Source organism: Amia ocellicauda, chromosome 8 (genome assembly GCF_036373705.1).
Source record: "Amia ocellicauda isolate fAmiCal2 chromosome 8, fAmiCal2.hap1, whole genome shotgun sequence".
NCBI classification, from domain to species: Eukaryota; Metazoa; Chordata; class Actinopteri; order Amiiformes; family Amiidae; genus Amia; species Amia ocellicauda.
In genome coordinates this window covers 28482556-28508444 of record NC_089857.1, presented here as the reverse complement: position 1 = coordinate 28508444, position 25889 = coordinate 28482556, and the positions used below count along the sequence as shown (strand labels likewise).

The 25889-nt window shown below is 34.6% G+C and overlaps 1 protein-coding gene across 1 annotated transcript; it reads right to left on the bottom strand.

Moving 5' to 3' along the window:
• Positions 1–10472: 10472 nt before the first annotated feature.
• On the bottom strand, positions 10473–25015 carry st8sia3 (ST8 alpha-N-acetyl-neuraminide alpha-2,8-sialyltransferase 3). Its single transcript, XM_066710926.1, has 4 exons — positions 24349–25015; positions 22277–22399; positions 20264–20821; positions 10473–16194 (listed from the first exon to the last, which is right to left on the bottom strand). The coding sequence occupies exons 1-4, from the start codon at positions 24510–24512 to the stop codon at positions 15912–15914; spliced, it is 1128 nt and encodes a 375-aa protein (XP_066567023.1). The 5' UTR covers positions 24513–25015; the 3' UTR covers positions 10473–15911.
• Between the last annotated feature and the right edge of the window lie 874 nt (positions 25016–25889).

The window sequence follows — 25889 nt, the reverse complement described above, 5'->3', positions numbered from 1 at the left end:
GTCATAATGTTAACGAGTTATGTATGCAAAGAAATTTGAGTAATTATTTTGCTGTTAAAAAAAGTGGTCCTCAAAATAAGATATTTAATTATATTCGTGTCTAACTACTTAATTACTTAACTACTTACGTAATTAAAACCAAGGCTATTTTCTTTCTGAAGATGATAGTATTTGTATTTATTTATTTATTTTAGCCCTAAGTGTTTTTCAAGGTAAAATATATAGCAAGATAAATAAAGCAAACAATATAAAACAAAATGTATACATTTAATTCGAATAAATACATATTAAATAAATAAAAACTATATTATATTTTCGTAAAACACGTGTTGATTTTTGTGAAATTATTTTGTACATTTATATGCTTAGTAATTACAATCAAAATAACACCTTTTATTAGATTTCGAAGATTTCTGACAAATTCTAATTAAGAATTTGGAAATGTGGCTTTTCTAAAGTAGTTTATAAACGCAACCGGTGTTTCTTTTAATAACTGAATTAATTTGATATACTTTAAAATAAAACTATATATATATATATATATATAACCGAATTGTTGGTTAGTTTCATTTATTAGCCGTATCTGGCACAAATGCTAACTCTCATTAAGATCCTTACAAAGATGTTTCACAAATATCTCACATTTTAGAATATCCATTCAGATTCACAGTAGTCATATAATGATAACAACAACAACAGCAACAAACAGATTGAACTATTTCAACATTTGTATCTGAAGCCTTGCTTTCAGGGTTCTTAGTAAGGATCTTAATGAGAGTTAGCACAGAAAACTCTGTCTTCTGAACTGGCAGAATAAAAATGGAGCCTTATCAATACGCTATCATTATTTAATGCCCTCGGGCGTGCGGTCTTTTAATCATAACATTTGATTTAATTATTGATTGATGTGTAAGACATAAGCAATTAAAAATCTCAGCAATAACATTTGGTTCTCTTACAAGTGCAGAATTTCAGATTTGAGGATTTATTACAATATTTGTATTTCTGGGGGAGAATGTTTCCTAAGCACTTTTAAGCGGGGACTGCACTTTGAGCGCGGCTCTGTAAGCAGTGCTCAGTGTTGTCATTTTGACAGGACACTGGGATTACTGCAACCATTAACCTGCCTTAGCTGGCGTGTTTAACTGCAGGTTTCTACCACGGGACAGCGATCTATAACCACTGGAGTCAAAGATGCTTTCTAACCTCTTGTAAAGACACCTTAAAGTTAGGTGTAAATCACTTACTAGAAATAGTTCAATGGGAAATAACACGGCTAACGGTAGAGACACGGAATTTAAATAAAGCTTAACACTGCTATGTATGTACAAAACATCATACAACTTTTTGCAGTAACAAAATACAACTTCAGAACTGACATTAAAGAGACACAAATTATCCCAGCAAACATTAGAACTCGTGAGTAAATAATTTAATTTGACATATATGCGTAGCTTACCCTACAGAATTGCTCAATATTGTTATGGACATCTTTTTGTATAATTTCCAAAAGTTTAAGCTTGTAATACGTCACCACATTCAAAGCATGCATGCTTTTGAATTAACGAAGTTCTCTGCACACTGCTAAAGATTTCTGTAGAGTTTTAAATAAACAAACATATATGAACTAATATATATATATATATATATATATATATATATATATATATATATAAACTGAACATTGCAATTTTTGTACCGACAACACAGCTTTAGAATTAGAAGTCTAAGCAAAACATTAATATAAGTGCACACGTTTCTCCAGTTTAAGGCAACTTGCAACGGCAGTATCTTAACAACAACAACAACAACAACAATAATAATAATAATAATAATAATAATTAAAATAATACTATATGTCTACATATTTCGAATTTTAAGTTTTAAAATCTCTCATGACTCATGCTCATCAAATACATGGAATATACATTTTTAAGATAATCCGATTTCAATGACATTCAGGTATTGTATATACACCACAAATTATGGCAAAGCCTTTAACGTAGTAATTGCCACAAACACATAAAATACTAAACACTACCAATTGCAGCAATTTAGCAGTTTGATACGCCTTTGCATAAATGGCCTCACCTTTATCCATTTGTGTGGCCTTGCCGAAATATCTCGTTTTTACTGTAAACGGTACCTATCTAGCTATGTGGCGTATACATTTTGGTATACATTAATTAGTACTAAATTAGCCTACAACAACAAAAACGGATTACAGAATGACTTGAGTTGCCATAATTGTGTTAAACTGTGAAAATGAAAAATAAAAACATTTACTTCTAAGCGCATGCTGTTGTTATGCCAGCGTGATATATTAACATTAGAGGTCGAGAATCAAGGGTCAGCTCAGGTCAGAGGTCATCACCGTCAGCCTCACGCCATCTGACCTTTTATATTAGCATACGATGTTTTGGGGCTGACTTTTTTCTTCAGTGTTTTTCACTCATTTGCTATACTAAATCACATAGTGTTGCCATCGTAACATGTGCCCATTTTAATAATACAGTTCAGTATACATTTCTAATATCGTTTACTTTCAATCCAAGGTGATTCTAATTTTGTTGTCAGTGGATCATCATCAAAACATATCAGATCTATATAAATGAATAACCACAGCACCCAGTAGCATATATTATTTCAAGAGAAAAACATGTGGTTTTGTTCCAGAAAGAAGCCAGTGAACGAGGTCCTGCACCATGATAACACACAATCTCTTCCATTGACTACTTCTGCTACTACTACTGCAGCTACTACTAGTATTAACCACAACACAAAGGTCTGCAAACAATCCTGCATACAACATCTTTAGACTTGTTTCTTTCAATATAATGCTTCTACACTTAAATGGAAAACAAAAAACAAATGCTTGAAATTTCTGCTTTGATTTCCTGTAACGAAACCTGTCCGTATCTTCACTGTGTAATAAATGTGTGTTTTCATATTTAAAATCATAATAGCCATCTGTTCTTCTAAACTTAGCCTTCATTAATTCTTTCTTAGAAAATAATTGACAATGGTTTAATGTTTAGCAGTTTTCTACTTGTAGTATACATATACTTGTGTTTAGTACCAGTTTCTACAACTATTGCTACTACTACTAAGATCCATTAATGTTGATCACATTCTTCATGAAAAAGGAAAATCAATTAATAGAATGAAAAGAGAACATAGGCTTACTATTGTGAGAATCCCCAACAGCAGGCTAAATGTACAGGTATTATGGGAGATTCAAGATATAGCCTATATTGCTAAATTTAAGTATGAAATGATTTAGCCAAGATAAAACAACACACAAAAGAAAAAAGACATGCAACACACTTTTTTAACATCTGAGTGCTGTATTACACTTATCTACAAAATGTAATTTAATCAGTCTTTTCCCATCTATTTAAAAAATCTAACTAATACACTAACTAGCCTACTGAACATGTTAATTTGTAACTCCTGTTGGATAAGAATCACTTGTTAAACACTCAGCCAGAATGTTAACATCACATTACCAAATATATCCCTGCTTTAGATATTTTTAAAGAACTTTGTACCATGACATATACTTTAGTACTTTCATGTGAGCTCGTATTTGTTGGTTCAGCACAACTTAAATATTACATCTTTCACTGCTTTCCATACTTTACACCTGTATCATATTCGCTGCTGGAGTTTATAAACCACGACAAATTCTTCCTGACTCTTGACCTCTGACCTAGCCCTTTTCCGCCCCCTATAAATCTTTGAATGGCCACCAAGCATGTTTATATTAAAGTGCTGTAACATCTTGGACTGTAGGTTTTCTTCTTCTTCTTCTTCTTCTTCTTCTTCTTCTTCTTCTTATTATTATTATTATTATTATTATTTTTACATATTTTTTGATATAGTGTAATGCCTAAGAAAAATAGATTGATAGATAGCTAGTCAGAATACATACTCATTTAATTTTTGCTATGTTGAACTGTATTTAACAAACTGGCAAATGCAATGCTATTTCCTTTAAAACAAAAAAAATAATTCAATATATACTTCATTAATTCCAAAATGTTTTCATGTATTTATTTTATGTATTTATTTTATTTAATTTTTTATGTACCTTTAATGATTTTTTAGGCTTTCACAAATATTTGAACACATTCATCCTCAATGATCGTCTCAGTTATTCTGGTATTCTGAAGTTATATTACTTATACAGTCAAGTCCTTCAGAATTACTTAAGTGTATATTTTGTATCAATATTTTGTATATAATGACAAATGTATCAGTATTATCGGATAGTAATAATTCACATATATTCTGTAACTATTTCTTCTTCTGGCTGTTGATTCGAGATAGAAGAGAAAATGAATCATCATGTAACACTGGAGGATACATTTTAAGCTCAGTATTGTCCTCACACCCGCAGCACAATGTGATCATTAACAAAATGATTAAAGCACTTAGGTCTGAACGGCTTTGCCTGTCCTATTGTGTTTGGTTTGTTTGATAGTCTTGCTTTGTTCTGTTATTGCTTAGCAACAGTGAATTGATAAGGTTTTAATGTAGAAACTATTTCATTTCAGTAAATCAAAATCATGTTTTTCTACTCACCAACAAATGTATGCAATTCAAGATTTCTGAATTAATTTCCTAAAAGCATTGGTATTATTATTAGTAGTAGTAGCATTGAAAGTTGCTTCTGCAAAAATCAACAGAAAATTATCGATTGCAATGCTGTAATCAGTTATTTTTCAGTTCATTTTTATAAAGTAGTTTTGTCACATAAAGCACTATAATAGGTCACTGTTAGACTTAAAAAAGCTGTCTGCTTGGTATGTATTCTTTTCCTCTTCACATCCACCTGATGCTAATCCAGATGTTTTCCTTAACAATCCACAAGGATATAAGAACCACAAATATTGCAGGCATTTGGGTATTGATTTTTTGGGAGCTCACAATTTGAATGATTATTAATCACTGAAAGAAATTACAAGAATCCTTACAGTAGCTCTTGATTGCATATATATATATATATATATATATATATATATATATATATATATATATATATATTGTAAGTTTTCTTATCTTTGTACATTTTCTTAATCAAGTTATTTAATATATAAAGTAGTGTTATGTTTTTTTTTTTCTTCCACAATATCCAGCATATATATCTAACAAATATCTGAAGGCCACTCTGGAATGAGGAATCCTGATGAAATGTGTCTTGTGATCTCCAAAATCAGTTGATAAATCGAAGCTACTGATGTAATCAACAAATTGCTTTGATGGTGATTTGCTTACTGGGGCTTTGTAGTAAATGTCTGCCAATTCTGAAGAAGGACATCATCTATTGTAACCCGACATCAACCAAGACTGCAAGTTTGGTGAAACCAAAATTCAACAGCTTCACCCAGTTTCAACACACGACATACTTGAAGGAAACAAGGAACCACCAGATAAACAGTGCACATTCCTTTTCATTATTACAATGGATAGATCAAAGCATTTCCTATATTTGTCCTCAGCTGCTGACCGCATATATGCTATAATATTGAATTTGTTACTTTTAGGTGCAGGATAAAATAATTGAATTTGTGTTGTGGGACATCCAAGTCCTTGAAATAGTTAGATGAATCAAACAAACTGGTTTATATGATACCTGCAATTAAACTGAACTTTAATTGAGTGCAGGCAAAATTGTGAATAATGTATTAAAAACACAAGACTGAATAGAACACCATCATTTATAGAAACATTGAGGATTTTTTTAATATGTATTTTTTTATTAGCAATTTGATAGGCATGATATTTAAATTGAAGGGTTTTGTATTAAAGATATTAGAAATCATTGTGATGGAAATAAAATTATAATGGTAAACTGACCTTAATTGCACAAGTCTTCTGTGAATTTACTAACCAATACATTTGTGGAAAAATAAAGTGATACTTGAAACAAAAATATTTAATAAATGTAGATAACAGCTGAATTAAGTTAAAATGTTTAATGTGTTAATTAAATGCTTATACTTGTGAAATTCTAATATACATTTAGCAAATCTTGATTTAAGAAATATAACAACATTTACAATACTGTCTAATTTTTGGCATACTTCATAATATTTAGGTAAGGAATTATTGAATTCTAGGATTGAGTTTAATTTTATTTAATGATATTAGTTTTATTCTGGAATATTTTTGCACAATATCCAATTACAGATTTTGGATTTATAAGAATAAAGAATTAAATGAAAGAAAATATTAGGTTTGAGAGTCTTCATTTCTATTTTAACTACTGATTTGGAAACTGAGACAAATTGAAATACAATTTCACTGTGACAGCAGCATTGCTGTAGGTAGGACATTCAACTTATTTTTTATCAGAGAGTTTAGATCTGAAAGTAGTGAAAGTGCTGTGAGTGAGAGAATTAGCTTAGGCAATGGAAACAGATTACACCAGTAGCCTAAACTCAATCAGCGAGGGCTGTAAAGTTGTCGTAAAACGATGCTCTGGCTGTTCTGCACCATTTAATGGCCTGTTTACGACACTATTATGATCGGTTTTCCTTCCTGGAGTAAATTCTGCCACTTTCTAACATTTATGTGAAGGACTTGAGTGTCACAAGGGCATTCCCTCTCAATAGCTTTTCAATCAATCTGCAAATCACTAACCAAATATGCATATACAAATATATATATATTTGTTTGTTTCTCTGTGTTTTTATTATTTTTAAACAGGAACTGGAAATGAAACAAATGCGTAGTGGAACATGTGTAATTTTTTATACTGAATATATATATATGTGTTTAGGTTAAAGTGATTGGTATTGGTTGAAGAAGCTGATTATATATATATATAACCCTGTGAATATATACTATATATTTCTGTGATTATAGCCTAACTTCAAACACATTGCAAACCATTTGATAATTACATAAACAATTCCCAAATATTGCAAATTATTCCAAAAATATAGTCAGTTTTAATATAAGTAATCATCTATATTAAAACCATAATCTATAGTTCAATGGGAGGATGAAGTAAGTGATAACTGTGTTAACACCAAAATATTTTACACAATTTATCCACCCTGAAGAGATACAAATCTGTTTTGCAACTTTGGGGTTCAGTAAATGATTTTTGCAAATCTGAAAATGCTAAATCCACAAAAAAAGGGTCGATTTGTAATGGTTTTAAGTATAAGCAACTCATACACAGCCAAATAGGGTACTAGGTTAGTATAATTAATGGATGAAGGGTTGATAAATAACTACCTTCACTGAAAAAAGAAATCTTTGAGGAAAGATACATAAGCAGACTCCTGAGTTGTGCGCTGTGGGTGTCGTTCTGAGGCACATGGGCTGGCTTTTCTCTTCAAAGGACAGGCATGTTGGTGTCACTCAGTTCCCCCACCTCCAGGGAAGCAAAAGTCAGGGGTTATGTCATCAGGAGAGTCCAGTGCTCTATTTGGGGCCATTCTGCATTCTGGACACCATGGGATTAAAAATTCTTAAAGATTAATAATAATTTTAAAAATCGAATTCATTAAACAATCTGAGAGTAAGTGCCATTTCCTTTATTAGAGCTTTTTTGTTTCACTGGTAAAATTGTTGGCCTGTTCTTAAAACAGTATTTTTCTTCTTTAGAAATATTTAAATCATATATAAATCACCTCAAAATGTGATGTGGCCCCTCGAAGGAAATTCTGAAACAAAAAAGGAAGCAAAAAAAAAAAAAAGAGAGAGCGAGCGAGAAACCAAAACAAAACATATATTTTTGGGACTTAATATATAACATATTTCAGTCTAATGAGTACTTAAACATCATGGGGTGAACTTTGACTTATTAAAGAATTTGTTCTTTTCAATCTGGTCACTAACCTGTTATTTCAATAGCAGTACATCCAGAGATGAGTGGTTGACTTATTCAATATTATTGACTTTGTTCAAAACAATATCCCATGGCCAGAGATCAGACCATTTTGCTCCAATAATTGAGCACCATCCATTTGCGCATGAACATTCCCCTTTGAACAAAATGTCACAAAAATACATAAAGATTTAACAAAATAAGAGGAATCCTGTCTTGGAGCATCGCATCAGAAAAAAATAGAAAGAGATTGTTTCTGTTAAATAGGGAAAGCAAACCTTTGGAACAAACCATTCATTTTTGAAATTCTGCACTATGATGTTAAATGTATTATTTTAAGAATTGTATTGAGATATATATATTGATATAAATACTTGTTTATTTTATTGGAGTATAGTGACATTTCAGTTTTCTAATACATTTATACATTGGAAAAGTGTATAATATATTTAAAAACAGGTTTAAGAAAAAAAAGGTTGCACCTGTATACTATTTACAATGTAATTATTTATTTACTGTAGTAGAAATATTTTTAGTTTTAAATACAGTTTGTAAATCCCCATGAAAGAAATTGTAGTACAGTGCTTACAGTTAGCATTGTAACTGGTTAATGGCAATGTATTGACTTGCCTTAAGTACCTCTTAGTGAATTTTGCGTAGAGTTTCATTTTAGTGCTTTCTCAACCCCGTGATTCATGGAGACCAAAACAGCAAACGTTGTCAAAATAGGTCTCAACCAAAATACATTATTTGACGGTCATTTTCATCTATCATGTTGTACTGTCCAGTGGACTGGCTTAAGCAAAGAATAAATAATTCAGTGAAAGATTCCTACAAGGAAATGTTTAAAAACCAAAGGCACTCATTTGTTGTGATGTTATTTTACTTAAAAGCAGTTATTGATAACCATACACACTAAATAACTAAAAGTAGTGGGTCAGAGGCTGATGTCCACAATCCATTTAATAGGAGCTAGACCCACCTTGGGCCTTAACTACTGAAATCCTTTTGATAGATAAATGGATGACTTCTCTTCCATTTCTCCCACAGCACAATTTATAGTGCAGCAGAGTGCTTGGTTTCTTCCTGGTCACACTTCATCCTAGAGTTGCTTTATAGGATTTATGTTTTAAAGACTATTCTTCTTGAACCACCATGCTACACTCCCAGTTTTGTTACATAGCGTATTATTTTGTAAGCTGATGCTTGCACATAACCATAAAATGAGGTTGACACGGACACTGCACTATTGTTCAAAATATCATCACACCTCAAATAAGATTTAATAAAGTCCAATAAAACACAATTCATTGCATTTTTGGTCCATTCTTCAATAATAACCACTTCTTCCATGGTCACAGACAGCCAGAGCCTAACCAGGTGGGCAAAGGGTGCCAGGCAGGGTATAACCTCGACAAACATCACAGGGCAGGACACACTACATAGCAATTTAGAGTAGCCAGTAAACTTAAGCAGCATGTCTTTGGGATGTGGGAGAAAACACCTGGAGAAGGTCCAGATGGACATGGGGAGGAAATACAATCTCCACACAGGCAGACACCCAAGACCGGACTCGAATGTGGACACCAGGACTAAGCACTGAACCACTGTGCTGCACCTAATAATGGAAATATCTCCATGAACCCTGGTCATATAGCTCTACCTTAGCAGAAAAAGGTGTATTGAAAAGTAAGTGAACAGAAAAAATAAGCTGCATTGTAATAGTAGCATTTAAAATAAAACAGATGATTAGAAACCAAAGCAAAATGGCACTGTTGGAATGCTATAGTGCAATCAACAAGAGAGAGAGAGAGAGAGAGATATGAAAAATTGAAAATTGCTTGAATGATCTTGGCACATAGTAACTTCCATTGCAGTGACAACTGATACTAGCTGATGTTATTCCATATTACATCAAAGCTTTCTTTGCAATCATCAGATCTGATTCATCTGTCTAATGCGTGGACATATTTTTTTGTTTTGCTTGAATGCAGGTTACTCATCAGAATAAATAACGCATGTGTGGGAGAAACAAAAAAACAGGCAAAGCTGTGCAAAATGATTAGACCTTTATTAAATCACAGACAGCAAATTGCCCTGTTTTACATTCTTAGAATTTGTGCCTCCCTCGTTGAGGTGACCCTACCTGAGATGAACTAATCAACATGCAGGTGTTTCATCCAACAGCATGTACTAAATAGCTGCCGATCTCTCCGTGAGGCAATGTCAGTAGAGGCTGGGGACAGAGAGGTGAATTTAACACTTTATAGGAGCCTATTAGTTTGAGGCACCTGACAAATAATTTCCTTGCCTTCCATTGTAAGTGATTGTTTAGCAACTATCAAATATCTTGGTAAGGTTCATGCTGTGAGGGAGACTGAAGTGAAATGAGCCAAGTGAGTGTGCTTTGAATTACGGAGTCTCTTGAATCATATGAAAAGGACTCAAAATGATTTCCCTGCCTGAACCATTACTTTGCTTAACAGTTACTGGATTATTCTTTTTTTTTTTTCAGAAATCAACTTCTATTATTTCATTCTTCACTAATTAACAAGGAGGTTGACATCTTTACTCTGTGTTGAGATTTAAAGTGGTCAGACAGTAAATAAGAGACCGTAGAGCCTGGTAAATTTCATATGCCAGAAAATGATTTTATTTGAAACAATGGTCCTAAACAGGAACATTGTTGGCACATTTAGCAAGAATGCAGGCACATTACATTCAACAGTGTTTTATAGTTTCAAAAAACATTTGCTGTTACCCATTCACATTCATTACATAAACATTAAAATTTTACAAACGGCAAATCTGCAATTGATTGCAAACGGCAAGTTTAAAAGAATCTTGTATCTAAGTTCTTGTCGACAATTCTCTTATCAATTGAAAAAAACCTACCAATCAAACATAAATCAAAATAACCTGTACATTTCATTTCTCAATTTTCACACAGGAAAAAGAAACATTCAAGTGAAAGTAGTATAGTCCCTTACAGTTTGACAAAATGTAGGACAAGAACTAGATATTTCCTCACCAATGGGAAATATTATGTCCTTCGCCAAAAGAATAGCCGGAAAACATTAGAATCATACACATAAAAAAGAGTACAAATATAATCCTAGAGGAGACGTCAATGGCCCTTTAACATACAGAAAGACAGAAAAAGTGATTGTGTCAAACGGATACATAAATGTATTCTCAAACTGAAGGGACAAGGAAGTAAAACTGTGGATCTTGAAAGTGCACAGTGAACACTGAATCATGATTTACTCTAAATCCTAGGCATAGTGGTTGGTATCGATACCGATTTGTGTCTTGGAAAACATCAGTGAGTTTTCCCCCAAATTAATTTGACCTCAGCAAGTGGGTAGAATGAAGGGCAGGAAAACAAGGAATGGAAGAAACCAAACCAGTAACAACAAGAACAAACATTCATACATGACAAGCATCAATCCCATAATATCTATTACCGACGGACTGAAGCACAACACTGGGAAGAGATAGTGCTTTTATAGTTCCTGTCTCATGCAGATGTGTTTTCCAATGAAACGTCTTCTACACTTGCCTATGTGAATCAGCGCTTTGGATCATACATTAACTGCACTTAATGGACTTTCTTTGTGAACTTGACACACTTACTGAACAGTTACTTATTCATAGCTTTTTTCTATATTTTTTTTGGAGTTAAACATACATGCTTCCTTATGTCTGAAGCAGGAAAAAATTGAACTGAATATATTTATACATTCCCCATATCATCACATAGGCACCCCTCCTCTTGTTTAGGCTCAGTTAATAATGTTCAGGTCAAATATTTAAAACAAAACAAAAAATGTTGAACCCATAAAAGCAGAGAGCTGGTATTGCATTTGGCTTTTTGAATATGATCCTCACTTGATTTGAACAAATGGCATCCAATTTGACTGGTATTTAATCAGTTGCCTATTACAAAAAACAGAACTATTCAAATGAGATGCAGTCTCAAGAATACACAGATAGTTTAAATAAATAATAGTAAAACAAACACCTAGCAGCTTTTCTATAAATAAATACATAAATAAATACTGGTTGTTGTTTTTCCAATGAACACAAATCTTAACACTGTACATAAAGATATGTAGCATCCTGACTTCATGAGCTGAACCCCTTAGTTACAGAAGTGCACGAATGTACTATTCATGATTCCCGCTATGCCCCCGCAGATACTGTACTTTCAATCTTATAGCACTATTCTCAACTTCCACCTTAACTCTCCCCTTTTTCCTCCCGTCCTCATCTCTAATACAGATCTATCTTCACTCATCTTTCTGCCCACTTTGTGTGCTTCAATTTCAAACACGTCCAAATAAAAGGAGCTCTGCAATCTCGGCACTTCACTGTACTCTTAACACTCTTTTTGGTCGCTATTCCTCTCTGATTACACAGACACTACATTTATAGATTAAACCTGTGCAGTTTAAGTTTGTGTTAAGGTGTTTGGATTTCTATTGCTGTCTTGGCATTCACTTATTTGCTTATAAAACTGACACAATGACAATCGCATCTGAGACTCCCGAACATTGACGTTTTCTTGAAATGTGTACCTAGAACCTTGTTTTCTCTGTTTAAATTTCCAATAAATGCTGTACTTTTGTAGTAATGCATTCCAAGACTTTAAAAGAGAAAGATGTTCAGACCACATTACTGCTCATGTCAGTGTCCATTGTAAAATAAAGGAGCCCTTGTAAAAGTTTACCACAGTAAATATGCCATTTTCCCATGGTGTGACCATACATGCACTTTGCTTGGTGATTGTTTTCCATGGCTTTCATCATGGTGTACTATAGGTCTCCATGCTTTACCTAATTATATTTTGCTTTCCTACTGTTTTCCCATGGTATACTACAGTCAACTTTTAAAGGGAATTAATTGTGCAGAGGGGTATTGTACACTGTATGTCCAGTAAACAAAAATATCATCACAAGGAGAAATTAAGCTTGGCATTTGCACTTTTTTCTCATTCAGCTGGTTGTGGCAGACAACATTCTTATTTAATTAATTTTTAGAGTTTTAAGACCTGAATTGGTAAGTCAGTAATACAAGACTGAAACTTTTTCTTACAAATAATCATACTGTTAAAATTCTGTAACTCTGTCTTGGTAAATACAGTTGAACATATTTTGTAGAATTTCCTGTGTACAGAACTGGGAACAAGGTTCTCGTGATTTTGTTCTTGGCAAAGTCAAAATAAATACATAAATAAATAAATATATATAATTATTATTAATGATTATAATTATAAATAAACTTCAATATGGCTTCCAAAAGGACTCTCTGTGCATGTTAAAAGAGGCAAGAAAAAATAAAATACAAATCTTTATATGAATTTATCGTATATATATTGTTGTGAAAACAAACAAACAAAATGTGAGCAGTGTCTCTGGGACACCATCAGTAGCACAGATTCAACACTTTTGTACAGAACCTGTCTAAACATGTCTATGGTACTCTTGCTATGTGACATACCATTGACATCCACATGTTGCAATTATAAATCGGAATTTAATCTGGCAGTAAAAGGGACTTGACAGGGTTGTCTTTCAATATTTTTCAACAATTCAGCACTAGGTTATTAATAATTTTCCCAGAAAATATTTTTTATATCCTTCCCAGATGCACTTAAAACTGATATATGCCTGGATTAAAGCTCAGCTGAAGGTGCAGTTCTCAAATTTAAAATCTAATTCAACAACAACAACAACTTAAAAGTGAAGAATTCAGGATGGAGGTGGATGTAGGCGTCCTTAAAAAAACACAAATCAATCCTGTTGAATTTAAGTTGTTAGGTAGTCATTTAGTTTGTGTAGCACTTGCATAAATGGAAGAAGGAGTGTGATGAATAGAAGACAGAAACAGCTGATACACTGACAACAGAGTGTTTCTGCAATGTAGGACTCTAATGGAGATAAGTGGTGCTGATGGCTAAACAGGAAGGAACAGGAGCACTCTCCACTTTGAATTTACTAAGTACAGGATGAGACACTTTTTTTAACAGGCAGGTAAATTAATCACACATGTGTGCTGTAACGGGTCACAGTTTACAGCACCACAAATGGACATGAACTGTACATGAACAAAAAAGCGAACAAATAAATAAGCAGATTAATATATAATACCTTAAATAAATAAACAAACAAAATGTAACTCAAAATATGGTATTGATTAATTACATGTGATACAGTAGTAAAGTATCTCCTTAAAGTAAATGTGTCTTTTTCTTCTCCCGTCAATATGGAACACATTTCACATTATAGCCTGTAGAAGACGAATCTGAAAAAAGGTTACTAAGGGTACATTGCTACATAACGTCTTCCATAGCAAAATAAATAAATACATACATAAATAAACAAATACATTAATTAATATCAAACGATTCAGAAATGGCTTACATCGTAAAATATAGTATCTGATGCTGAAACAACTTTTTGTTTAACACTATTATTTGATGGAGCGGACAGGTTCAGCAGGCATGGAAGGGGTTGCAATGGATTCTGGGTTCAAAGCCAGAGCAAGAGAGAAGTTGTCCAAGGCTGCAATTACAATCTTTTGCTCCAGTTGTACTCTAAACAGCAAGACTAATTATAATTTTAACCAGTTGTCCTTGGGAGTACTGATGATGTTTCTCACTTCTTTGGCAACATTTTTCAGATATTTTCAGAAAAAATGGTGCATTAGAATATAAGGACTGGTGCAAAGCGTTATTCAATCTGTTCAACAGGTAGTTACACTGTACCTATATACATAAGCAGTGTGTCTCTTAATAACAAACCTGTTCTATATGCAGTGCATTATGTGGAGGAGAGTTGAAGCTTCTCTCCTGCCCATTCCTGACCTCTTTTCCCATAGAGATTCTTCCTTCTCATAAATTTACATCCATTCTGCCGACATTTCAGTGTTTCCTTGTGAAGTACCTTTCAGTCCACACCACCATAAAAGTATATTTCTTGCTGCTAAGACTACCTGTACAACATAAAAATAGCATTATGGCTGTTTCATATACAGCTGAAATGTCTCAATGGGGGCTGCCCTTTAAAAATAAATTACCCATAGGGTACAAACACACAGTGCAATATAGGAGAATGAGAGGAGGATGCAGTGGCGTGGTGCTCTACCCAGGTGCACATGAAGACAATCTGGCAGTTTAGTCAGTATCCCATATTTCTTTAATGTTAAGCGACATGTTTATGTTATAGAGAATTTGGGATATGAATTGAAAGTCTGTAAATAGGCAATGCAGAATTATATATATAAACTTAACCTATCAGTTAATAAGGAAGGGAAGAATATATACCTGGGAGTGGTGCTTTAGCCAATAGACAACATACACGACTCAGAGTTTACTCTATGTTTTTTTCCTCTCCTCATGTTTGTTTCGTTTTACTCTTAGCTCTTTAAAAAGCTAAATCTGCAATTATACACAGATAGATATTTCATTTCATGAGGCGAGAAAGATAGAAAATATGAATCTGCAATAACTGGTATCTGTCTAGCCTATCAACTCGAGCAAAGACAATTGGTCCCAAATGATCGAGTAGAAATCTTTGCTTTAAAACACTTATTTATTTGATTCTGTGAATAAATAGTCCAAGTCCCGGGTGCCATTTTGAATATTTTGAAGCAAATTCGAAGACAAGAGCTAATTATCATAGGGAACCCACTAATCACCCCCAAAACCACCACCCATCACCCCCCCTCTAGGAAACACTATTTATTTTATAAAACTAGCAAAAATGTTCCAGAAACAACTATGTAACTTCCCCTTCATGCACTTTAGTCAAATCTCATTGGTTTTATACATCCAATAGCATTTTGTCATTGGTTTAACTCCTTTGTGCCTCTGCTTGAAAATAGACCATTCTTCACTTTTGTGGCTAGCAAATAAAATCCCAGCTGTGATGTAAAATACATTATGTGGCCATGTTGTTGCCCATTCGTATTGTACAATGTCTCATGATGGTTGACTATCCTCAGTCAGCCCAAGTAGAGCACCACTGAAATGATCATTTGGCACTTATTCAACAAGGGGTCTCTAGGCACAGTGTGAAAGACTCAGTTTGGTCAAACCTTCTGCGTGCATTTTGTACAAGAGTTTGAACTCAGTTGGAAGTTGATGAGACTCCTGCCATTTGGTGGTGAACTTGGTCCCTTTCTTGTCATAGTAGTGGTAGGGCAGCTCTTTCCCAGTGTTAGGATCCCATCCAAAGGGCCAGAACCCATAGAGGTGGATCTCCTCACACATTGCTGATGCCAGGGTGTACATGAGAATGCCAGTGCTGAGGCGCTTCGGAGATAGGTGTTTTGTTTTCCAGTATCTGTTGGGACAGAAAGCAAAACCATGAGATTTATTATAGGCAAATACCAGGGCTCTCCACTCTCAATACAGCAGGTTTTATAGGTCACTGTTTTCAGAACAAATACATATTTTGAATATATGGGAGAAATGCATGATGATGATATTTTTCATATGCCAAAATGTACCCCTTGTTTGGTACATTTAAAATATATGAGATGTATTCCAACCACAAGTCTAAAAGGCATATATTTTTGTGTACTTCACCATATATTCTCAACCTATTAAAGAAATACATACATGAAAAATAGAAGGATCACACACATTTCTATTATATTATATTATTGGGTTTTAATGATATTGCTTTGTAAGAGATAGTGTATAACTTTGAAGTTTATGACAAACAGGGATTACAAAAATCATGGATGAACAATGACCAGGGAGTGCAGAGATGTATTATGACCAAATTGAAACAGACAGTGTCTCTGTACACATTATGTCAGGTCAGAGATATATAGACCTTATGAGAAGGGCTTCTTGTATGCTGGACTTCAAAGAATAAGAACCAATAAGAACTGTCATTAAAGTCCAATCATTTTATTAAATTTCCATTATCGTCTAACTACAGCATTATTACAGTATTATTCTTACAAAACCACTTTACACTTCTACATTTCAAAGAAGAGTCAGATGGTTTCCACATGGGCTGGCCACCCCTGTGTTGGTTGAGTTTGAGTGTCTCTGTCACTCATGATTAGTGCAGGAGGAATAATCAATAGGCTTGTTACAATGCAGGGCAAAATCAGCAATGCAAATAGACATGATGATGGAAAAAAAGCCTTTGTTTGTTTTGTTTTGTTTTTTCATCCAGTAAAACAAAACATATGTAAATTGTCTAATAAGAGTCACTTTTACATAACAGTGATTATTAATTGGCTCTTCTCCGGTCTCTTAAAACTAAGAAACAAAATTAGAACTCTGCACCTCACTGAATGATTCAGTCAGTCAATCCACCCATTCTTATACTTAAACTAGAAGACTAGTGAGAATAACAGTAAAAAAAGCTATGAAAATGCACTATTAACTATACACTTTCAAATGACAAAACAAGCATTGACTAGGAGAATAATACATGTAAACCATGCACAGCATAGATAGGCATATTATAAATATCAAAGTTAGAACCCAGTCATTCTAGAAGTGGTAAGATTTCAATATATATTTTTCAGTCCCATAATCAACACCTGTTACAATGTAATCTCATTTTAGAGAAAAGAGAAAGGCTTTAGTAAATAATGCTTAAGGTAGCTTAAGGGTGCTTTGGCTTGTGAAACAAGTAAATCTTTCCAGCAGTTTAGTTTAATGGGATTGAATGAGATTACTGTACAGCCTGTCATCTTTGGGAGTTACACAATACCATACACTAAAGCAGTCTGTTCTGTATAAGGGTGTTGCTTTATTCAGTGCTTCATACATGCCAGACCGTATTTAATCTCAAAAGATATGCTAGCATTTGCTTAAGGGATGGAGCTGCCATTTTATTCATACTAAATATTTACACATGGATATTTGCAGATGAGTATAAAGCTTAAAAAAAAAACTAATGGAAAAAAAAAACACAAATGGGTGTAGCTTTCTTGTGATTTCTCGGTGAGATGGGAGGAATATAGATATTTATCACAATTTATAGATTAGTTTCCAATTAAGTTTAGGTGTACAGGAACAGAACTGCCTCAGGTCTGTTTCTGTATCAAAATATCTGCAGAAATCCTGTATACATGATGGACAGGTTTTATTTTCTTGTTTTGCTGTGGAGAAGCCCTATGAAGAAGCAAAGCATGAAAGAGCAGTGCTGGCATTTTTATTTGTGAGGCTGGCTTTGACAGATACAATAGAAGCAACATACAGCAACCCTGTCATTAAGTCTATCCCACATGTGATTTCCTACAGCTGCCTGATTAGCATCCTAATACATGGAGGAATACATGTTTTAATCATGGCACACACTTGTGTGTATTCACTGCGGAAATATGCACAAACACAGAACAGACAAGACATTAAGCTATCATATTGATTCAAATAAGATAATGCCATTCCTGCAAGTCCTTTACTTGTACTAGACCCACTATTTAAAACACATTTTGTATTCATTTAATTTTATTGGTGTATCACAAGGGAGTCCATGCATTGTTTCATATTTGACCAAGAAGAAAAAAACACTACTCTCATTATTAACAGACATCCCTCTTTTGAATGCATTTAGGCAGGTAACCTGGTTAAACATGAGAAATATTAGAAACAAAATAAATTACAGCAGGAATGTATTATTGCTTATGGGAGAATAATATGATTATAATTTCCATCCCTCTAATCAACCTGAACATTGAATGAAGCAGATATTACAGATATTGCAGTAAAGGATAAAATGGTCCTTCTGACACTCTTCTTTAACCATTATATTAATGTCGTTTTAAAACTGTACCGTTCTAGATGAAAGGATCCACAGCTTTCAAACAATCATTAACTTATTATTTAATACTGGTAATTAAATACTTATTTATTATATGATATCTCTTGAGTTTCAGGGTTTGTTGAGAAAACTTTCCATTTGGAAAAAGATTCCATTTGATTGAACTTGAGTTAAGATAAATTAATAACCTTTGGACTGTCAGTGCATTGATTTCTATTTTCAATCCATTGGAATCTTTACCATTTTCTATAGGCTGAATCTGTGTGCAACATGGTCTGAACACTAAATAGGTATCATTTAATTAGCAATATGTTTTAAACTAACTGAGTAATGTTGTTTCATATGAAGGGTATGAATACTTTCACCTACAACTCTACAACTGTACATGACCAGAAAGGAAGGGAGTCACTCTGACTGATATTTATTTTACATACTGTAATGATGTTGTCTAACCACTCCTCTGTCTCAGAGTAGAGCTGGGCAGAAAGGAGAAGTGAAACCCAAACTCTATTACCCAGCACAGTGATATTAAACTTTCAGTCAGTCTTTCCCAGATGGCAGCACATTACTATTGACTAATATCCATAGCTCAATCATGAAATCCATAGAAAATGAAATGAACACAACAGATGTGCAGCGAAATGAAATGACAGATATTAAAATGTTACTTTGGTTAAATCCACTCGGCTCTCTCTTCAGTCCAATTTGTATGCCAACTCCCAAACATGAACAAACAATCTCATTGCTTATTTCTGTCCTTCCTCCTGTACAGCAATATCATTTTATATGTTGCTCGTACATAGATGTGCATCCTATGTGTGCCTGAAACCCAGGAGATGCAGAGCACTGGCAAATACAAGACTGCTGAAGACCCTTTATTGGTTATTTTGGGTGAAGCTTTTGGATACAAAAATGGAGAGGTTACTGCCAAACATTTGGAGTGGATCTTACTATACACAAAACTCATATAAAAATCACCAGCATGAGAATGTATGATATTTAAATGAAAGTGAAAAGGATATGACCTGAAATGTAACACTCACAGAACAGAACAACGCAAATTACTCAACCAAATTAAAACACTAATGAGCATTATGTTTTTTTGCGAGACAGTGGAAGTTTGATTCACAAGTATATTTATCAAAGAGGAGCAGTCAGACCTTGATTGGCCATCTCTGGCACACGCTTAAGACTTTTCCAAAAAGCCCCAAACGAGTGACAAACCCACCATGCCAAAATACCAGTCCTTAGTCTTTCAAGACTAGGGGAGTGATGTAAGTGGAATGGCTCATATACAAAATTAACTGTTACACTCTCCCACTCCACAGCAACCTCAGCAAATGAAGGGCATCAATCTTGTAGTTCTGATTCATGGCACCTTTGTAAAATGTGCATTGAGACCCCACTCAGATTTGAACCTCTTGCCTCCACCCTAAATTTACAAAAGACCTGCAATTCCAGGAGATGGGACCCTGGATGCAAGGGTAGTTGGAATACCCTTCTAAGTTGGTAAGTGTGATGTCACTGTAGCAGGCTCATGAACACAAGAGCTCTGTAACTTATACCTCCACTCCTACATTCACCATGAAGAAGAAGAAAAAGGAGAAAGGGTCTCTCTTACCTGTTGACATGCTGCATTATATTCCCTGGCCAAGCCAACTGCACTTTTAACTGTCCCTTGTGTTCCACGAAGAAATCCACCAAGGTTCTGGTAACAGTTGCTGATGTGTGAAAGAAGAAAGCTGGGATCCAAAGTATAGCCCCATCCAGCTTTTTTAGGCTAAGGAAGAAGTTATTGCGGTCTTGGATTGTTAGGAGGTTGTTGTAGTACTTTTCAAGGATACTGGGGTTGAAGGTCGTGAGGTTGGTCTTTCTCCCTACGTCTTTATGGAAAATCTCAGTTGGAGCAAAATTGCAGCGGAAGATAAAGTCTGACTTGTCTATCTCGGGCCCGCACTGGCTTCCTGTGAGGATTCCGCTGTTCCCCACCACGGCACACACGTTGTAATGCTTGTTCATTATGGGGGAGGCATCAGGAAGAAGAGACTTGAAATTATTGCTAATGGAAAATACATATTTATGGCTAGAGTAGTCATAGTGCATTAGCTGGCCCACTCGCACACCGTTCTTGATCAGGGAGAAGTTGTTGGCCACATCGATGTAGTGTAGGATTTCCTTTCTGCAAGGTAAAGTACAGGAAGACACACCAATTCAGAGCATACATGTTTCATGATAGAACTTTCTGGAGCAAACTCGACTGTTTCAGGGCTTTGTTGTTGTGAGTAGGCCGTCAGCCTCTGCATTGGTTTTGAGAGCTGAAAACATGGCTACTATGGCTACTAACATTTTTCTATACAATTCCCCCCCCCCTTATTAATGGTAAGTTAGTTTTATTCATATCTCCCATCAAAGTATTTCAAGATTGATGAAAAATTAATTGCAGTGTTGGGAAGATTGTAATGCTACACATCACATTATTTGTCATTTAGCAGATGCTCTTATCCAGGGTGACTTACATTTGTATCCATTTATACAGCTGGGTATTTTACTGGAGCAATCTAAGTGAAGTACCTTGCTCAAGGGTACAACAGCACTGTCCCAACCAGGCTTTGAACCCACAACTTTCCAGTTATGAGTCCAGAGCCCTAACCATTACTCCACACTGCAAAACTTGTGTAGGTCTGTTTATTTGAATACAAATTATTCTTGTCTGTTTCACTATGATGTCAGACAGCTTCGACTAGGATTAACAGTATGTAGGACTTCTGTATCAGGAAATCATACCCTTTCAAAGATGCCTTAATCTAAAATCATATGAGCTGTGATGCAAGATTTAAATCCACATGTGTTTCTATTTTCTTTGGGAGCTACCTTTTATGCTTTCATAAACAATCACCTAAGCGTTTGTGCTGCACGGGAATAGTTTTCAAAACTCTCTCAGCCTATTGTGCATTGTCAAGGAGAGTATGGTATATTGTTTGGAATTTCATAAAACCATTGGGAGAAATACAAGGCACTCTACTTTGTAAATAGAATGATTGTACTTTGTTCTATCTGATCTCTCTATTTTGAAGATGTTCTTAATCAATTTCAATGGAACAATCAAAGGTTTGCAAAACCAATAGGGGTTCTGCAACAAAAGCAAACACTTTGCCAGCATTATCCATTCCCTTCTCATATACAGGCACAAAGGACACTGCTATTAAGAATAACTACAATTTATTGAATTTCTTTAGGCTTTCTGAAAAGCTGAACAGACAGAACCACAAATAAAGTCCTCTCTCTATCAACAGAATAAGGACATCCAAACCCTGTCCAGTGTGACACACACCTGCGGTTGAGAATGTGGAATTCAATCAGTGTAATGCTCTCTTGTCTCAAGTTGATGGACCATATGGACTGTGTGGTATTAATGTAAGCTAAAAACATACTGTATAATCAAAGTAATTTCAATTTTAGCAGGCAGGATTTGAACATGGTGAAATTTATTAAAATCTAGCAATTGTACCAGCTGTGGCACAGAGCAAATAACAGTACTTATGGGTTTAAAAATTAGATACTGTGAGAAAAAAGTTACTGTGAGAAATGGTAATTAAGGAATTTAAGGAATTAATAAATTAATAAATACCCTTACCTTTGCATTAAGAATGCTGTCCTATTAAATTTCCATTTTGAGGGTTTTTCTTGCAGTTCTTCATTCAGAGCATTGGTAAGGGGGATGAAAGATGGATCCAGAAACTTCATTGCGTACTGTGACCTGTACAAGAGTGCATTTCTTTTCAATTAGAGCAGTGGCCTGGCACTGGTATCATTGAGAGACAGCTGTTAAGTGCCGCACTAATCAATGCCCCAAGCTTACTGCAATCAATTTAAAAGCTAATTAATTAGGTGTTTTTTAAACATAGGACTTGTTAAATTGCCATTTGTTATTTTCCAGTATATTCCTTACAACACTTTCAATGTCTCTGTGATGCACCAAAAACGGGCCATAGATAGACTAAAAACATGAACTTTGTAAGTATCATAATCAATTTGAACTCTTCTGTAAATACTTAATATACAATATTAACCATATAACCATACAGAAGACTTGGTGGTGGGCCTATATATTACCCATCATTCCTTATTCTAACCTTTGCCCTACCTTTGCACTTCTACAGATGTCTCTACAGCTCTTTAAAAATACACACCTAAGATTTAATGGATACTTAAGAGTTAGTCTCTCCTCATAATAAAGTACATGTGACACTATAAGCCAGCCTAGGGTTCTTCTCATTAATCAATACCTATTTTTTTAACAATGTAGAGACAACATCAACAACAGGTAAAGATACACAGCACAGGCACACATACAATTGTATATATATATATATATATATATATATATATATATATATATATATAATGATTTGAGTAATGTAGGTAATCATTTTCCTACATATATTTATTTCTTCAGTAAGTCAGGAATGAAACATTGCCTACTGATTCTGAACCACTGTCTGTCAATTGATAATCAATGTGATGTTCCTGTTTATGCAGTGAGGATACCCAGCTTCAAACAGTTGTCTGAATGCAACACACATTCATGATAACATTAAGATTTTCCTAATTTTAAGGTCAGCTTTGTGCTTTACAAAATGGCTCCCTGCTAATACTATTGTCAGTAATGTTAGCATTGTGATTAATATGTGAAAATGTTTCGGCACATGCTGTAAAATCAGCACCATGGAGAGCTCACTGTAGCAATAACAATGGCGTCAATGCAGATGTTACTAAGTGAGCTGCAGGCCCCTGAAAAATATAATGCATAGAGTTCCTTTCTCTTATAGGCCCCTGTTTAATGTAAGGAATTTGTATCATGTTTGTGCATTTTAAGATGGATTCTCTTATTTTCACAATCATATTATCGATTGCTGGTGTTCATATTTTCTGTTCAAACTGACAAGGAACATTTCACGATATAGGATTCATGAGCATCCACTTCAAATTGTTTTTCGGTATCTCTTACAGCCTGCAGGTGTGACATAGAAAGACACACTGCTGTACTTAACAATAGTGTTTAATATTAAGGTGTTTGAAACTCCTTGCATCAAATTGTTGACCAAATGCGTAGCACACAGATGTAACAAAATAATAACTAAGGCTAATCACAACCACAATTGTGTTTAACAAAACACAACTGACTGAATCAGTTGCTATATTGCTTTTATTGGTATATGTTTGTATTCAAAGACATACGAGGAATGCAGTATTCATTTTCTAGGATCCCTGCGTGATTTCTTCACGGCGCCTGCGCCACCAGTTCGCCTATATATTATATAGTGAAGGCCTTTTGCACTCTATGATGTACGACTTGCGTATTGCGAACAATAGCTTAATTCTGTAATGAAAAATCATCTCGTGTTTTTTTGTTTTGTTTTGTTTTGTTTTATTTGTTTCTTTGTTTTTTGTTTTGTTTTTTCCAAGGAAAGCAAGTGAGAAAGATATCGACTTTGACACCTGTGGGCTGAGTGATATTAGAGCAATCACTGCATTGCATATATATATATATATATATATATATATATATATATATATATATATATATGCACGTATATTACTACTTACATGATGCATGCATACATACATATATTCATACATACATACACATGCCCGCACGCAACGCACATTAGCTTTCACAATATACAGAGTTGAATACAGACTTACCGAAATCCAGCATGAAACATATACATCCTCGGACCCCCCGAGTTGGCATATTTTGGGGTGGTGAAGATATTATCTTTTTTGATTGACACGTAGCTGATCAAAGATAAAATGAGCAAAGCCACACTTAGCATGACCAAACCCAGCGCGCTTGCTATGCGGACCATCTTGGCGTATTCTCATTCCCGGCACGACAGATCAGAAATAAGCAAATCGCGCATTCATTCAAAGAAAATAGACACGCTTAGGAAAACATGAAGGCGGCTCTTAAAAATATACATTAATGTGCAGCGGGGGTTTTCGGGAATTAAAAAATGGAGGGCTGGTATGAGGAGCAGTGGCGGAAATGGCAGCTGGTTGCGTTGGTGATGCGTCTTTGCTCAGATGCCCCCTCATCCTCTCGCTCGGCTTCAAACAGCTGCCACCCCAGCTCCCAGCCTGCAAGATAAATGCGATGGGAATAATGTTTCTGTTCGATACAAGCTACTGAATTTAATTAATTAACCAGCTCCGATGGATATTTAAAGGGGACCGATCCTTTCGGTACAATAAAATAAATACATAAATATATAAATAACACGACAATATCCGTTCAATCCCTGCGCAGTAATGGGTTACACGTTTTAGAGCCGTACGTGTGCATTAACGCAGGCAGCAGACATTAGCAATTGAAGTGGCTTTATTGTGCACACAAGTCTTACGCTCTCCTGTCTTTTAGCAGGCGGATAAGATACCATTGCTGTCTGGATTCTTGTTTTCAGTCACTCATGTGATGTTTTTATCTTAGCATATGATATAACAATAATGCTGATGATTATTAGCAGTAGCAGACATAGTACTAATAGTAGCAGTAACCGCAGTAGTGTAAAATCCCCAAATATTAGTCATTGAGATACGAGCATGAATTTAATTAGGTTAATTACAAACAATTAAGGGTAATACATTTTAATCTGATCGATACATTTATTGGTTACCTGTATTGGTTTTGAAGTTGTTGGCGTTGGTGCTGTAACTAAACTTGAAGATAGTAATCTATTTTATTCTTTCAGAAACTGCAGTGAAAAGTTGTATTCTACTGAAAAGACATCAGCAAACTTTTGCTCTCTTTTTCTTCCCTATTTTTAATTGTCTAATCCCACTTTAATATTTAATTTTCCTCAAGAATAAACATACTGAGCTGTTCAAATTGAACCTGGGAATTTGAGTGTTTGTCTCATAAACAACCATGGGCATGTGCTTGGCAGTTTAACTTTGTATCCTACTCTTAGGGGCTTTGCTTCCATGTCTTTATTTTCTAGCCCTTGGCCTCTGATCCCTTGGTTATTGTATTTGTATCGGCTTTATAGTTTTCCATAACATTTCACAGTGGACAATTTTTACACTGGGCTCCATGATTATGTCTGTCTATGTTTCTTCTTCTGTGTAAACACACTGCATTGGTAATTTCACCTCTGGGCTTTTTTTTCCCCCCTGCAATGCATCTCTGTTCCTAGCCATTTCCCCAGACAAAACCAAAAAAAAGAAGTTCACTTTCCTGGGGTCAT

Bases quoted from the DNA above. Each gene is read 5' to 3' on its own strand.
- st8sia3 (XM_066710926.1), bottom strand. From the start codon at position 24,512: ATGGTCCGCATAGCAAGCGCGCTGGGTTTGGTCATGCTAAGTGTGGCT. The intron at 20,822-22,276 runs GTAAGGGTATTT...TTTACCTTGCAG, and splicing joins ACAGCATTCTTAATGCAAAG to AAAGGAAATCCTACACTACA. The intron at 16,195-20,263 runs GTAAGAGAGACC...CTGTCCCAACAG, and splicing joins ATAATGCAGCATGTCAACAG to ATACTGGAAAACAAAACACC.